The sequence below is a fragment of the Mirounga leonina genome, unplaced genomic scaffold (assembly GCF_011800145.1).
Source record: "Mirounga leonina isolate KUSES-001 unplaced genomic scaffold, KU_Mleo_1.0 Mir_92, whole genome shotgun sequence".
NCBI lineage: Eukaryota > Metazoa > Chordata > Mammalia > Carnivora > Phocidae > Mirounga > Mirounga leonina.
This window is the reverse complement of record NW_023270852.1, coordinates 4,105,137-4,123,211: the sequence shown is the minus strand read 5'-3', so window position 1 is coordinate 4,123,211 and position 18,075 is coordinate 4,105,137. Positions and strand designations below refer to the sequence as shown.

The following is an 18,075-nucleotide window of genomic DNA, read 5'->3' as shown; positions in this document are numbered from 1 at the left end:
TGAAGTCAAATGAAGACCTAGATACTAAAAATTCTGACAGAAAAGTACCCCTTAAGGGCAAAGCTTTAATGTTTTACTACCAGGGTAAAGTTTTCCCAACTGATAAAAACTAATTTCATGTAAACAGCAAAGGAGCTGAAGATTTCTTTAACTTTCAAAATGTCTATTACTTTGCTTCTAGTTTTTGAACTTTTTTAATAAAGGAAGATGTTGCTAGGCAAGCACCTCTCCAAACTGAGGAGTCTCTGAATTGAAGTTATAATATCTAAATGTTATACTGCTAACTTTTTCAGTTCTAAAAAATAGCGTAGTTATAATTCATCAATAGGTATCAGGTGCTTACAACATACAATGACAACTAAATCCTATAATAACTGAAAGTACTCTTACCCTCCTATCCTTTATCTTAAAAATTTGTTTTAACACGCAATCTACCAAATATTCACTGAATACAAATCATATGCGATTTACTATTCTAGTCCTGATGGATATAACCAAGAAAGCCTGTGCCCTCAAAATTAATACAATCAAGGAAAGAAAAACAGAATATATACAAATAAATACATTAAATATTATATGGTGATAGGTGCTATGAGGAAAAATGAAGCAGGGTGAAGAGAAGAGATACTCATTTTGAGGTATGAGGTTCTATCTTACATAGAGTGGTCAAGGGGCACTGTCTGAGGAGAAGATGTCTGAGCAAAGATCTAAGGAAGAGAGAAACAGAACTATGAGAATATATGAGGGGTACAAAGACCCCGTGGCAAGAGTAATCTTTGGCTTTTTTATGGCATTCAAGAAGGCCAAGATAGCTGAAGCACAGAAAGCAAGACAATGTTAAAAGATCAGCTCAGGGGCACCTGAGTGGTGCAATCAGTTAAGCATCCAACTTAGTCTCTTAGGTTGTGATCTCGGGTCATGGGATCCAGCCCCACATCAGGCTCTGTGCTCAGTGTGGAGTCTGCCTGTCCCTCTCCCTCTGCCCCTCCCCCTCACTCATGTGCACACTCGCTCTCTCAAATAAATAAATAAAATCTTTTTTAAAAACCTAAATAAATGGTTTTTGCTTTTGATCTGAGATATGGGTACCAGTGAAATTTAAGTTACATAATCTAACTTATGTTAGATCAAGTGGACAATGGAAGAAAGGATGCAAATGTAGAATCAAATGACCAATTCAGAGGCTACTGCAAATAGTTCAGGTGAGAGCTAAAAGTGACTTGGACGAGAGTTGTAGCAGTGCACATGGCAAAGAGTGGACTATACATTTTGAAGAATAAGACTCTGAAATTTCAGAGATTAAATGTAGGAGGTGAGAGAGAGGAGTCAAGGATGACTATTATTTTGGTCTGAGCAACTAAAAGAATGGAAGTTCATTTACTGCGTGAGAATGAGAGTGGGAAGATTAGGTTTGGAAAGTGTAGGTATATCTTAGATATTGTAGAGAATGAGAGGTTTATTCAACTCCAAATGAAGATATCAAATAAAGAGTCAGACACACAAGTCTAAAGTTCAGGGGAAAGGTCCAGGTTAGAGATAAAAATTTGGGAATTGGAAATCACTATATACTTAACAGTCTCAAGCAACTCCCTACCATAGAAAATTATAAAGTAGTTTTAAAATATAGCTAACCACCAGGGGCGCCTGGGTGGTTCAGTCGGTTGAGCGTCGGGACTCTTGATTCAGGCTCAGGTCATGATTTCGTGGTCGTGGGATCAAGCCCCACGTCAGGCTCTGCACTCAGCACAGAATATGCTTGGGATTCTCTCTCTCCCTCCCTCTCTACCGCCCACATGTGCGCTCTCTCTCTAAAATAATGAACAAATCTTTAATATATATATATAGCTAACCACTACTAATAACTGCACAGATCTAAATTAATGGTCAGATATATTTTGTATCTACTAATTAGTCATTTATTCAACAAATATTTACTCAGTATTTTGTGCAAGTTGCTGTTCACGACTGAGAATAATATTATAATGTACATAATCACGTACGTTTAAAGGTGCTTCAAAAAACTGTAATTACTTTTAAAAACCTCTTAGAGCATCTATCCTACTTATTACTAAAGGGGGGGAAATCAACCAGTGGAAAAAAGATATGAGGTACAAACACAAGATTTAATTTTAGAAATATATATCATTTGTCAGTATTTTAACGAATTAGTTTCACAAACATGTTTCTAGAGAAAAATAGCAATCCGACAGTCACTTGTATTCCAAATGGCCTTTTGAAAACACAAACTGACTTATTCCATTAAATTCCCTCCTCTATTCTCATACTAAAGTTGTAAGCAATAAAACAATTAAAATTAAAAATCTAAACTACTCTGCTAAACTAAATTAGATTGATAAAATTAAAGAATGAAAGAATTTGCATCAGAAACCCTTTGATACTGGTCATTCAATATACCTAAATATCCCGAGAAATACTCACAGAAACACAGAATCTAAGTTTAGGAAAACCCTTTTAGAACATGTAATCCAAACACCTATCCAATTTCTGAATCTCATCTATCAAGTCCCCATGAATTGGCAGACCTATTGCTGTTAATGACTGGTAAGGGTAACTTGGTTTTTTTCTTTTTAACAGTTCTGTTCAATCTTTGGAAAGCTCTGACTCTTAAGACAATTTTTCTTAACATTAAAGCTTAATTAAACCTTGTCATCTGACCCCAGTTCAGGGTTTTGGACCAGTTAATTATTTGTTATGGGAAGCTGTCCTGTGCATTGTAGGATGTTTAGTAGCACCTCTGGCCTCCACCCACTAGATACTAGTAGTACTCTCTCCTCCCGGCCATTAACCAAAAATGTCCTCAGACATTGCCAAAGCCCAATGAGGGGTAAAATCACACCTCTAGTTGAGAACCACTGCCTAGTTCTATCTGCTAGAGCCAAATAACAATAACAACAACAACACTAAGATCTGAGCATTTAATACATGCCAGGTACAATTCTGAGCACTTTACATATATCTTCATGTAATCCTCAAAACCATCCCCAGTTGAGAAAAACAGAAGCTTAGAGGCTAATAAGGAACTCGCCTAAAATCAGATAGCAAATTAAATGGCCGGTCTGAGATGTGAACTAAGCAGTTCAATTTCAGAGCTCATGCTTTCAACCTCAAACAAGTCTGACTCAAACCAAGTCTAGTGTCATTTCCAGAGGGTGACTCTTCACATATTTAATATCAATCAGAGCTGCCCCCAAGACCTCTAATCAGTTCCTTAAGCTTACAAGATTTTCAACTTCTTCACATCCTTCCTTTGAATATACACAGAACTAAAGACAATAATACTTTGGTGTACAGTAGAGTGGCTGTAGCCTTTTCCACTGTGATTTTTTTTTTTTTTTTAAGCAGGGAGGGTGGGTGAGAAAATGGAATGATGGCAGCCATACTGTACTTTTGTTTTCTATCAAATTTACTGGCAAAAAACACCCCCAGGTCTTTTTCATGTGTGATGTTGTAAAGCCATGCTAACTTAATGTATGTTAGTGTTTTTCAGGTCTTATATATCTCAAAAAAAGTATTCATTTAAATTTAGTCCAACAATACAAACTCAGAGGTCATTTTGGATCATTTATCATTTCCTATCCTTCTTTCTTCATGGTCCCCTATAAATTTAATAATTTGCCTTCTCCAGATGTGCAATGAGACAAAGCAAAGAACAAAGCCACCTTCCAAGATCAATAATCTTTGGGTAGGGTCATTCAAAATCAAAAATGTGTTGATTAACACAAACAACTTACAGTTAACTCATTTTTTCCTTCACCATACACCCCAAAATTTAAAAACAGACTTCACTAAAAACTAAGCTTAAGTCCAAATACATTATATTGCTACTAGTCTACCAACTGCATCAGAAAATGGCTCTGACAATCTATTTTTAGCAAACCCATTCTGGATCATTTTTAACCTATTTTTCTTCAAGTTAGTCATAAACTATCTTTTTCATTTTTTGTTCTAAAATCTGTTTTTCTCAAAATCAGACCTAGAATCCTCCATCTTTAGTACTCCTGGTATTCTCCTAAAATCATTAGAAATCACAAATAATACCAATAAGTTTAAAATTTTACAGGCAGTTCCTTTTATAAATGTAAGATGTTTCAACTGACCCAGAAGATAACTCATTTAATTAGATGCATTCTTCATCACTATATCCCTGTTGATTTTTATGTCCTTCACAGCAATGTTTGCTTTATTGTTATTATTGGTGGTGGTTTGAGCTTCCTCTTTAACAAAGAAGCTTCTAAGTAAGAGCTGAGGGATTTTTTTCTTCCTTCATTGTCAGGCATTATTATTATTACACTTTCCTTGATTACCTTTTTAAATGTAATATAAGATACCCTTTTGGTTGGTCTTAGCATTTTTTAAAAGTCTCAGCTCACTGTTTTCCTAATTGTTATAAAGATTTCTTTTCTATACTTTATTATGGCAATCTTAGCTATTTGCTTTGTTCTAAAAGTAGTGCATATCTTTAAAGAGTTTATTGTGTAGTCACACTAAGGATCTTTCTCTGTCCGAAAAAATATCAAAATTACATTTTTACTTAACTCTCTAAGACATTCTTCCTTTTTTAGAGAAATGTATCCTGTGAAATCATGCTAATCTTTAATCAAAAATCAGGAAAACTCAAATTGGCAAATTACAAAATATATACACCTAAAACACTACACCATTCTTAAGAATTATGCTATAGAAGACTATTTCATGACACACGGAATGTTCATTATTAAGTGTAAAAAAATGGGTTATATAACAGTACATACAGTAATAATATTTCAAAACCACTTTTAAATATATGTGTGATTTTATATTTTTATACATATACAAAAAATAGGTTATATGCAAAAAAATTTAAGCTATGATAAAAGAAAAATATTTTAACATTTTTGTTTTCTTCTATGTGCTTTTTGTATTTATCAAATTCATATAATGAATATGTATTACTTTTACAATAACACAGGCATTATTATTTTAAAAGAACCAGCAAAACCAGAGAAAAATATTCTAGCAAGTATAAGACAAAAAGGTCTAGTTTGAGATTTCTGCTTTTATAACTCTATTACTAAAACAAGCTTAGAAAAACATTTCTGGACACCAAACCACAAAAAAAGCCAATACAAGATACCACTAGCTAGCCTAAACATATAAATAAGTTGTGACAACCATTAAGATGACCATTTGAACTTCTAGAAATTAAATGGGGGAAATCACAAGAACTTCCTGTCATTTCGAGGAAAGGCTCTTATGAACTATTTAAAAACATTAAAAATAAAATAATTTTAAAATGTATATCCCCCCAAACCCCTACAAAATGAAGGGTCAATAGGACAGGAATAATGAAGACAAAAGAAAAAAAATAGCCAAGGTGTTTAATATTCAGCTAAAATTTCCAAATAAAGTAAGCAATGCTAACCTGTTAAGATTTAAAATCTCACAGCAAGAACAATTATCTTTATTTAGAAATTCTCCCTGGTTGGAAATCATTTTGCAATAATCCAAAAACTTATCTGATTTACTCTCTAGTTCAATGGCAGCATCTAGATCATCTATTCAGAGTCTCTGTTCTAAGAGACTAGAAAAAAAGTCATTTTAACCAGTTAAAATTTATCATTCAAATATATTCAATTCTGTAAAATACTACTGCATATAAGTGGTTCAGCTAATCATTAATTCATCCAAAAATAAAAATACATTTACCCTCTTCTTTAGAAAATTATTTCAACGATTTCATTTGTCTATCTTGAATTTAATTTTCAAATATATTAAAAATACTTTAAATTATTCTTTCCTTGAATTGTTTATGATATTCATAAAAAACAATACCAAACATAATGCATTCTCAAGTTACATGAAGATTCTAAGACTTTAAACGAAATAAAAAACAAAGCATCAAACCCATGAAAACAATAAAAACACACTCCATTTATTTTAAATAACTTGCCATTTAGCTGACAATCAAGATATATGATCTTTTTCATCCAGAAAAGTAAATGATCATAATGAAACAAAGGCCAAACATATCTTTCTCAATCTCTCTCATATTCATAGATGTATAGAATTATAACCCAGTGATATCATGTAATAAATGAATACACACCTTACTTTAGCATATGCCAAGGTAGACACACAAAAACAAGAAAAAAATTCTGAGATCAGAGTATAAAGGGACTCTGCTTTTTCAAACAATGCAGCACTGAAAGCCAGATCAGCATCCTTGGGCATTACTAGGAAACTTTAGCACATCTGATATTTCCATCATCTTCAAGATTCCTCTGAACAATCAGAAAATTTCCCAGTCTCCCCCTACCTCCCCTGTCCATAGACTTCCTCTAGCTTTCCTCCCTCTACTGTGTAATAATGCTATTGCGGTTATTTAGGCTGTAAATGTTCAGAGATACAACCCCCTCTATATATTAATTCAGTTCATTTTCTCACAGACACTGACTCAGCCGTGGGTTGTGCAGCACTGACGTTTCTAACCAAACAGCATCGTGTGAGCTGTGATCATCCCATTTCTCCATCTCTGTGCAGCGATTGGATATTGTAATTGATAGACAGGCTGAAGAAAACTCAGGAGGTGAGGGCTTAGTGATATGTAGCTATGTTGCCAAATGCCATCTGTAATGCTAATTCTAGCTGTGCCAGCCTGCCAGGTTTTGGAAAACTAGGATACAGCTAACTTTCTTTTTTTCCTTTCAATATTTTATTGTGTACCCATTCTAGGCAGTAAAGCTTCTCTTTAAAACCAAAGAAAAAAATATTGTACTTTAAGAATCCATTCAAGAACTATTCTTTAAAGCAACCAAACTTTTCTATTTCTAAACTACTGCTGGGACTACGAAGTGACTTAAAAAGGAAACTGTAAAGCTCAGTCTTCACGCAGTCTCAGAAGAAAGGAGCATGCGTACTTGTATGTGGGAATGAAACCTTGCGGCAAAGTCTGATATTGAATGTATGATGCGTTTATCTTTAGTAACCTGAGCAGACTGCAGATCTGAGTTTTAAATAGTTGTATTCAACCCAATTCAAATATTCAGGAGCTTTTAAGCATATTGTCAATCTAGCCATTTTGATGTTAGTTGTACAGAAAAGGTGCTTTCTTTTTCCCTTTTTAAGTAGCAAGAACTCTTATAATTTATAATTTAAAGAAAGTTGTTGCAATTCAGGCCGAACACACTTCAACTGAAATGATATTTAACCTCTTAGCAAACTACAAACTCCTCTATACAAGTATTAACTATACAACTACTTAGAAAGAAACAAAGTTCAGTAAATTTTTAACTAATTTATTTGTATGCACTGGCTTATTAAGCCATAGGGAACACAGGCACCCTGAAGTCCATCCATGTTGAGATTAGCTTCCTTGTCTTGTCTTTTATATCACAGTACTATACCTACCAAATCTACATTCAAAAAAAAATTGAGAAAAGAAAGTACCTTAAAGTTTATTAGATGGAAATGAAACGTTAGCAATGCCCACCAAACCCTCAAACCTCAATGGTAAGTACATATATATAGTAACTATTATTATCATTTTTAGAATTCAAGAAGTTTAGTTTTATCCTTGCCAGTAAAGTGGGAGGAAAAAAAATAATCAAAGAAAAAAATCTGAAAATGCAGGCAATTCCAAAATGTGAATAGAACAAAATATAAATTTATACAAGACAACTTTTTAAAATTATGCACAAAAACTGAACCAATAAAATATGCTTCTCTCTTTACTGCTAAAGACTAAATGTCTGTGTCCTCCCAAAATTCATATATTGAAATGTATTCCCCCAATGTGATGGTAGTTGGAGGTGAGGAGGTAATTAGGTCTTGAGGGCAAAGCCCTCATGAACTGGATTAGTACTTTATTTAAAAAGACCCCAGAGAGATTGCTAGCCCCTTCACCATGTGAAGACACAGCAAAAAGATAGTTGTCTGAACAAGGAAGCAAGCCCTTACCATGTTATCAAATGTGCCAGTACCCTGAACTTGGACTCTCTAGCCTCCAGAACCATGTGAAATAAATTTGTTTATAAGCCACCCAATCTATGGTATTCTGTTATAGCAGCCTCAACAGATTGAGACATTTGCTTTTTATAAATTTAAATCCCCAACTCTGTTTGAGGTGGCAATGTGCCCACCTCATTTCTTAGCCTCTAAGACCCAGAGAGGACCATATGACATAGTTCTAGCAATGATTTATAAGCAGATGCCTGCTGGAAATTTCTGAGAAAATTTAATTCCCTAATATAAATGAAACCCCTTTCCCACTGTCCCCTTCTCCCTTCTACCTCATTCTTGTCTGGAAGGTGGACATGATGGCTGGAGCTACAGTAAGCCATCCTGTGACCATGAGAAAAAGCCAAGAAAATCAGAAATTTTTGATCCTAACAACCTTAAGCCACTAAATCCACATCAGGCATTACCTATCTGTGAACTTACATACAAGAAAAATAAACCTCTAACTTAAGCCAGTGTTTAGTCTGGCTTTCTTTTGCTCAAATATCCCTAAATAAAATACACAAGATCCAAAAAAAGGATGAGTAGGGAGAAGCAGAGATGAAACACAGCTAGCCATGTGAGTTGATATAACTTAAAGCTGAAAGATGGGTACAGAGGTATTATAACCTCTGTATTATACCTGTTTTCTCTACTTTATTTGTATTTAAAATATACCATAATAAGTTACTGCAAATGTTAAAAATAAAAAGAATGAGAAACTTGTTTATAAATTTTAGGTTTGCCATTGAGAAACTGCATGGTCTTGGGCTAGTTTATTAACCTCATTTTTTTTTCATATGTCAATTGGGGAAAGTAATACTATTCATAGAGCTCCACCTTCAAATCTAGTCAAGGTTATCTCCAGAAAGTCCCTGGCAGGAATGTCCATCAATCTACCTAATCATTCAAGGATTAGCTCAAGTCTCATTATTACTCTGTTGATACTGATTCCTTCTTTGAACTCTAATTTTACTACAACTCACTACCACAGTTTGGTGCCCTGTTGTCCTCTAATTGTTCCGTAAGTGGATTTTAAGCATTCCATGATGGTACCCTGACAAAAACTTCTGAATCTCTCCTGAACTGAGTGCAGTATCTCAACAACACTTGTTGGTTGTTAGTTTTTAAAACTTCCCAATTATTTTAGTATCAACTCAAAGAATACCATTTTTTAAAAGTCACATTGCATATATTTTTAAAGTATGCTCAGTGCATAAGAACAAAAGGTCTCTAAAAATAAGCTGTTTTCCCTTGGGCAGAATTTCCATGAATGAGGTTAAAATAAGCTCAAAGGGGGCGCCTGGGTGGCTCAGTCGGTTAAGCGGTTAAACGTCTGCCTTCAGCTCAGGTCATGATCTCAGCGTCCTGGGATCAATACTCATGGGGGGGCTCCCCTCTCTGCTCAGGAGGGAGCCAGCTTCTCCCACTCCCTCTGCCTTCCGCTCCCCCCTGCTTGTGCTCTCTGTCAAATAAATAAAATAAAATAAAATAAAAAACTAAGGATTTCATGGTCTTTCCATTAAAAACAAATAATGTACTGGTATTTATTTTCTATTTCTCTTTAATATTTTTCATTTAAACAACCAATCTACGGTCTACCTGAGGAGAGCACCAAAAAGTTACTGATGTTATAGATATTAGGAAGAGCTATGATGTTTGTTATTTTTGAAATGAAACAACAGGAATGAAAAAGTACTATTAGTTTTCCTTATTGATGCATTTAGCTTTTATAAAGCAAACAACAGCTTATTTTGACCTTTCATCTCTTCATTTATAATACAGTACTGTACATTGGCAGAAAAATATTAAGAACTAAGAGGGATAACATAGAATTAGCCTGGAAAAATGTATACAACATAGCAGATAAAAATATCCCACACTTAATGAGATAAAACTAGTATCTCTTTAATCTCAAAGACAAAATAATTACCCATATAATAAGCAGGATGGAGAAAAAGTACTAGAGCACCAGCTAAAGCACACATACACACACACCACAAAAATGAACAAATAAACCAAAAACATTCATATCATTGTTGTGCACTTATAAATTAATAAGTCAACTTAACTTTTTCACTCTAGACCTCACTACATTAAAAGTCCACAATAAAGATAGACATCTTGTCAGGAGACTTAAAAAGTACCAGTTACTCATACTTTCTAGCTGTAGTATATAGTTTAAGAGTACCTGAATTATTTCTTTAAAATTACAAAAAGGATTTCAGTATCACAGCATGTTTTAATTTAATTTTTTTTTTAAGAAAACTGGTAACAGTTATCAGTGATTAGGAGAATTTTACACTCAAGTAAGTTAAATGTTTGATAATATCCCCTAAGTAAATATTTACAAAAGCACAATACTCTATGAAAACATGCTTACATACCTGTAATGTGTAAGGTTTATGAGCTGCTAATTAACACCTTAAAATATCAAATCATAAAGCATTCTAAATGAGGTATTCCTCATTAAGTCACGGAGTACAAAATGAAAGCTTTACATATACAAATGGGCAGAAATTTTTGAGATGAATTTCATTTAATGCATCAAACTTTAAATGAACAAGTAGAATCATTGCAGAAAGACTGATATTACCATTAGTATTAGGATGACAAGACAGTATGACATAGCCTGTAAATTATTATGTATAATCTACACACACAATGTGTTTAGAACACAAAATAAATTCTGATTAGAGAGTTTTAAATACAAAGAACTAACCTGTCTTGCAAGAGTTCACAGTCTAATTACAGCATTTATTCATGGGGTCAACTAAGGAGATTTTAACATTATTCAGAAACAGAAACAAAAATTCAAATAATTACAAATATAAAAAGATTAAAAAGAAATGTTTCTGTAAAAGTTTTTTAAGGAGAAATGCAAACATCCATTATTTTTTGTAAACCAGCCCCCATCCTCTGACAGGACTTGCCACAACCAAATGCAGTTTGATTCTTTATAAAAGTCAATTTTATCAGAGCTTTGATATGTGAAATACATATTTTCTACCTACCTTGAATGTTTATAAAGTTTACGAGGTCTACTATGCAATTTCCGATCCCAATTCTCTGGATCACTGGAGTTACTGTCATAAGGATGAGGCCGTCCTGCCATCCCACTTCAAGCTTCCTCACACTACTGCTCTGAAAGCACATATGTAGCACCCATAACCTACATAAAAGAGTAGTGTTGACCTTTAAATCTATTCCACGTAAAATAAAATAGTCAAGAATTTTACATACTTTGACATTACTGTGACATATTTTTAAAGTGATGAACAGGATTATAAAATACTAGACATAAAAAATGCCACAAATGAGATTAAAATAAACACCAGAAGTCTTTTTAGGTACTTTTCATTTGATTCTTCTATTAAATCTGCTACTCTCTATGCAACAGTTTAATAGAGTGCCATTTATATTTAAATATCCTTAACTGCCATCTGGGTATCTCATGCTTCCAAACATTAATATTGAACCAAAAAAGGCAAAACAATTCCACAGAATTATTCTTTCAGACAAAATTTCACCTGGAATACATTTAATTACTAAAAGTTTTAAGATGCTTAACAAAGCATCTAGTAAAACCAAGTAACAAAGTTATTTCTTTAATCAAGTTAAAAGACCCTGAATAGAAACTTAGTGTGGGCTTAAAAATAAAAGAATGTAACATCATGATGTTTCCTTACATTGTAATTACCACAAAAATATTGTATTGATCTGATTCATATACTTCATGACTTTTCATATGTGAGACTTGTGACTATTATTCCTATTATAGTCATAAAATTATAAGAAAACTAACAGCTTTACAGAATACCTGAACTAAGTATTTTGAAGTATATTTCACTATCCAATTTAATCTTCACAATCACCTTATAACCCCCACAAACAGAAAACAGTCTCAGTAGTTTAGTAACTTTGTCAATGGTCACAATGTTGGCAAATGGCAGGATTATAAAGAACAATGAGAATTTATAATACAGAATGAAGTCTTGATCTTGAAAAATGCTCAGGCTGGAATATTTTGTTTGGAAATAGTAGATCAAATTTGATGTTCAGAGACTGCAAACACCAAAAGAAAAACCAAATGAGGTGAAACAATTAGAAAAAAGTTCTATAATTTGTACCAGAGCCCAGGTTTCCTGACACCCACTCTGTATGCTTTCTATACACTTTTCTAAGATGGATTTGATAGAGGGAAGGGTGGGGGAGTTATGCATAAAAGTCAAAAGGAATCCAGAACTGGGAAAATTCTATACTTACTGAGTTTCATAAAAAATTCCAGTACAATCTCACAAAAAATGTCAAAGGTAAACTTATTAAAATTGTGAGTTTATCTCAGAGCTCATAAAAAAGAAATACTTCCATAAAGAATAACATAATAAAAAAATATTTCCACTTTAGAGAAACTGTTTTGCTATTTGATAATTTTTTCTTCATAGTTAATTAGTACTTTCTTTCCAAAAACAACTGAAAATCTTACAATAGGGGCGCCTGGGTGGCTCATTTGTTAAGCTTCTGCCTTCGGCTCAGGTCATGGTCCCAGGGTCCTGGGATCAAGCCCCACATCGGGCTCCTTGCTCGGCGGGGAGCCTGCTTCTCCCTCTCCCACTCCCCCTGCTTGTGTTCCCTCTCTCGCTGTCTCTCTCCCTCTCTCTGTCAAATAAATAAAATCTTTAAAAAAAAAAAAAAAGAAAGAAAATCTTACGATAAGTGAACACTTTAATATAATAAATATATAAATATATAAGGTCAATGGTCTATCAAAATAATAGAAAAGGGGGGCACCTGGCTGGCTCAATTGGAAGAGCATGAGACTCTTGATCTCGGGGTCATGAGTTAGAGCCCCACACTGGGTGTACAGATTACTTAAATAAATAAATAAACTTAAAAAAAAAACCCCAAAAAACAGAAAAGGGGAAGGGGAAGAACAGTACAATGGCTAACTCAAATTGCCAGCAAATGCCACACAGTTTATTTGCCGAATGCTCCTGAAAAAGGAGACCTGTTTCTTTAAGGATCACTGAGTAATTAAAAATCAATCAGATATCAGATAAACATAAAAACTATAAAATTATTTTAAAAACAAAAAATCTCAATCTCACTTGTTTTTAATTATAAAAATTAAAATGTATTTACTAAAAAAAGAAACTCTTTAGACGTCCAAGTCGGGGCGCCTGAGTAGCTCAGTTGGTTTAAGCATCTGCCTACGGTTCAGGTCATGATCCCAGGGTCCTGGGAAGGAGCCCTGCATCAGGCTCCCTACTCAGTGGGAAGGCTGCTTCTCCCTCTCCCACTGCCCCCCCACCCCACCCCACACCCTTGCTTGTATTCCCTCTCTCACCCTGTCTCTCTCTGTTAAATAAATAAATAAAAATCTTAAAAAAAAAAAAGAAAGAAAAATTGATAAAAAGGAAAAAAAAATGTAGAGAGGCTTAGCAGGTGTAGAATGAGATTTAGAACATTTTTTCCTTACTTTATAGGTCTTCCAGTAAGCTATTTCAGGAATTTACATTTCTTTACAAGAGCATTTTATCTCCTCCTAACCCTTAACTATTGTAAGACACACCTCTATGGATATCCAAAGATGTCCACTGAGAGAAGAATGATCCTAAACCATAGGAGGAAGTGACTAAAACATACAACCACAAAGAATGCATAAGGTAAATTCAGATCCACATTTTCCAGCATTTTACAATGGGTAGCATGTATCTAGCAGAAAGGAAATACCAGTATGTCTTACTAATCAATCCTATTAAAATTAATAAGCATGTATTTTACAGCTAGACACAAGAAAGTAAAGAATTTCAGATGAAAGCTATCAAAAAGGTCAACTGGAAAATCATATTTACATTTCATTTGTCATTAAAACTCGGATATCACCATGTGAAAGACTTCTCCCCAATCCTTACTCCCAATAGTCATGGCTACAAACATGCTAAAAACAAGTGAAATTCAAGTTGAGATACCTGGAAAAAATATTCCTGTGTTTGCCTACATGTGCTCCTATTATTTTCAAATGTTATCAACAAGCTACAGATAAAACTGCAAATAGATAAAAGGCAAATGTCACACATTATATACTATTTTGAAATGTCTAATAATTTTTTTTTTTTTTTTGGTGCAATATGGTGGTTTTATTAAAGCCTGGCGACAGGACCCGTGGGCAGAAAGAGCTGCTCCCGGGGCGCCTGGGTGGCTCAGTTGGTTAAGCGACTGCCTTCGGCTCAGGTCATGATCCTGGAGTCCCTGGATCGAGTCCCGCATCAGGCTCCCTGCTCGGCAGGGAGTCTGCTTCTCCCTCTGACCCTCCTCCCTCTCATGCTCTCTGTCTCTCATTCTCTCTGTCTCAAATAAATAATAAAATCTTTAAAAAAAAAAAAAAAAAAGAGCTGCTCCTGAAATGTCTAATAATCTATCTTAACCAATCTCTGCACCATAGTTGGTAACATTATATTTTATTTCATTCATTCATTCAAGAACTCATGGAACACCAAATACAGTTACTAATCTATTTTAAGATGCTAAAGTAAGTTGGACATTGTTCCTGTACTCCAAAACTCACCCTAGTAAGGTAAAAAAGCTTCAGTTAAAGGCTCCGTATACCACTTACTCCTGTGTCTCTCTCCTACCTGCATAGTTGTTGCACTATTACCCCAACTTTCCATGCCCATTAAAGTCTGGGCGTTCTTCAGGATTCCATCATCATTTGCTGGGTCCAGGGGGACAGCAGACAAAACCATGAGGACCAAACCCTTGGGAACACCAGATTTTATACACTACCTACACTCTGTTTTCATGATCTCTACCTGAATTCTTCAATAAGCACCCCAAATTCAACAATGTCAGGCTCTATCTTGGCTTCCCACATCAGCTAGTGTCATCTCTATTCACTAAGAACCCTGAAGTCATCCTTGACTTACTTCCCAACATCAAGTCTACTTCAAAACTTTCTTTTGATTCCTTCTGTCCCTTTTTTTTTCTTTCTTTCTTTTTTTAAGATTTTATTTACCCATCTGACAGGGAGAGCATAAGCAGGGGGAGCGGGAGAGGCAGGCTCCCCGCCCAACAAGGAGCCGGATGTGGGGCTTAATCCCTAGACCCTGGGATCACCACCTGAGCCAAAGGCAGATGCTTAACCAACTAAGCCACCCAGGCGCCCCTCTCCCTTTTCATTCATAAGGCTGCTGCCTTCATTAAAACTTTAACATCTATCTGGGTGCCTGGGTGGCTCAGTTGTTAAGTGTCTGCCTTCGGCTCAGGTCATGATCCCAGGGTCCTGGGACCAAACCTCGTGTCAGGCTCCCTGCTGAGTGCGGAGTCTGCTTCTCCTTCTCCCTCTCCCCTCCCCCCCACTTGTGTGTGCGCGTGCATGCTCGCTCTCACTCTCTCTCAAATAAATAAATAATCTTTAAAAAGAATAAGATAAAATATGACTCTTGGCTCCCCAATGTCTACTTCATACAAGGCAAACTGAAGTTTATTATTGTATGGATTTTGTAATCATCAAAAAAATAATTACTGGACTACCGGAAACAAAAGTTCTTAGAAAACATGTCACAGTTCATTGCTACTTTTAGGTATGACAGAAATAATCTAAATTCTAAATACTTTAGAAATAATCTGTACAGAGGCTGGAACAACTTGGCCTATTGGCTAGGGACATGCATTCAGGAGACTGCCAAAAGCTAGGAAAAAGGCAATTGATAACTTCTCTTCTCTTGGATATTACCATCTAAAAAAGGGCGGATGGGGGAATAGAATCTTCAGGACTACAATAAATAAATAAGCGGCCTTTGGGATATTATTTCCAGGTAGTATTAATTAATGGCAATGATCCATAGAAGGATTTTTTTTAAAGGGTAGCATATAGAAACTATTTATTCCGTCTTTACTATGTATCAATGAGCTAGGAAGTTTAATTTTCTCCTTTTTAAAGCTCGCAACAACCTAATATTATAATCCTGTTTCACAGATGAGGAGATTTTAGAGCTAAGATTAGAATCGTCTAACAGAAAGCCCATGTTCTTTCCAATGTAGCAAGCTAGGTACACAGAAATTCATATGTTTGCTCCTATTGCCAGCAGATTTCTTTTTTTTTTTTTTTTTTAACTTCGGCCATCTTTGGCTTTGTCCATCCTATTGAGATCTCACTCTAACTAGTGTCATTACATGAGAACTTTCCTATTAAAATAAAATTGTTTTTCTCTCTCAAACTTTGCAAACAAAGTAATTCTTCAAGTGTGGTGGTTACTGGAGAGAAAGACCTGATAGGTAAGAGGGACAACAATGAAAAGAATAAAATCACAGAGTGATGCCAGGGCTAGGAGCCAAGGACTGCCTTCAGCTGCACAGAAAGCCAAATATGCAGAAGATATTTCAACTACATCAAGAAGTGAAGAGGCTGGAGAGAGTGAATACTGCTACAGATAATTGTGAAAGAAAAAGAAGAGGTGGAAGCAACTTTCAAAAGAAAAGTACACCAGAGGGGTGAAAAGAAACCTCCTGCAAAGGCAGCCAAGTGAGTGATCATGTGAGCCCCTTGCAGATAACAATGATTTATATCTGGATAAAATATTTTTAAAACTACAGGTTAAAAGCACTGGCAAATGTCCCAAAGCACAAAGTAGTGAAAGAAGAGCGTATTCTGAAAGGGAACAGAATTGTGAGTTCAGAGGGAAGTTTTTATGCTAAGTGCCCTTCCCACGCCCTACAAATATGGCGAAGGAAACCAGACAGCATACAGCTCAAAGTAGTAGAGAAGACACTTCAGAGCTGGAAGTGCAGCTGGAAATTTAAGTCAGATATACTGGGAATGAAAGAACCACACAGAGGTACTGACCCAAAATCTGAGCATAAAGTCTCCTCAGCTAAATTAGACGCGTATGAAAGGGAGACCCCAGGTAGCCTCTGCAGTAAAATAGAGGCATTTACCCTTGAAACTGCAAGGCATAAGATCTATGAGTTTGATGCTTTTTAAACTGAGTGCATTCCCCAACCATACACAGCCCAAGCAGCAGAAAGTTGAAGGCCTTACTAGCTTAGGGTGTCAGGCAGAGGAGCTGGAAATTAAGAGGGAATACCCAGAAGTAGAGGAACCACACAGAGGGTGAGCTCCAAAATCTGAATGTAATCGCAGCCCAAATTTTTGGCTAACCACCAAATTACACAGGTGGAAGAGAACTTTCCTCCATCCACTCCCAAGAGACCAAACTGAAAAACAAGTAGCTGGAAGAAGTAAGAACTGAACACAGATAATCAGCTAGTATACACTGCTTGGGAAAGAATGTTTGCAGATTGAGTCCAGGCAAGTTAATGGACCACTAGAACAAAAAAAATCAATGCTCATGAGAACATTACAATGCCCTGGTTTCAGCCAAAAATTATGAGATGCAAAGAAATAATAAAGTAAAAAGGCAATCAATAGAAAATGACTCCAAGTAGGTCCAGGTTTAGGATTTAGCAAATGATGACTTCAAACCTTACATGTAAACAATTAAGGGAATATATTCAAAGAACTAAAATAAGAAGGGGGTCTTAGTGACCGGCAGACAGGGAATCTCAATAGAGAAGTGAAAAACTATCAAAAAATGAAAAATTCAGCTCTAGCTGAAAAGAGCAAGAACTAAAATGAAAATTGCAATTAGGGGCGCCCGGGTGGCTCAGTCGTTAGGCGTCTGCCTTTGGCTCAGGTCATGATTCCAGGGTCCTGGGATCGAGCCCCGCATCAGGCTCCCTGCTCGGCGGGAAGCCTGCTTCTCCCTCTCCCACTCCCCCTGCTTGTGTTCCCTCTCTCGCTGTGTCTCTCTCTGTCAAATAAATAAAAAAATCTTAAAAAAAAAAAAAAGATTAAAAAAAAAAGAAAATTGCAATTAGATGGGCACAGTAGCAGACAAGATGAGAAAAAAAAAATAAGGGAACTTGAAAACAGATTAGTAGAAGTTATCCAATCCAAAGAATACAGAGAAAGACTGAGGAAAAAAAATGAACGTATCTGTAGACACAGGTAGGACAGCATCTAATGATACATTTTGGTAATTGGAGTTACTACTGATACACTCAACAAAATGGAATTTC

The 18,075-nt window shown here is 35.5% G+C and overlaps 1 protein-coding gene across 5 annotated transcripts in view; it reads right to left on the bottom strand.

Annotated features, from left to right (window-relative positions):
- BTBD10 (BTB domain containing 10) overlaps positions 1-18,075 on the bottom strand; it is a 75,923-nt gene that overhangs the window by 44,367 nt on the left and 13,481 nt on the right. The window contains exon 2 of one of the 5 annotated variants that reach the window (XM_034995383.1): positions 11,010-11,167. The exons of 1 other annotated variant lie outside the window; for it this stretch is intronic. In XM_034995383.1, the coding sequence (XP_034851274.1) occupies positions 11,010-11,110 (101 nt within the window). In that variant the 5' untranslated portion in view covers positions 11,111-11,167. Of the gene's footprint in view, positions 1-6,106; positions 6,715-11,009; positions 11,737-18,075 lie in introns of those variants that run through there. 3 more of the 5 variants (XM_034995384.1, XM_034995385.1, XM_034995387.1) reach the window with 3 other exon arrangements.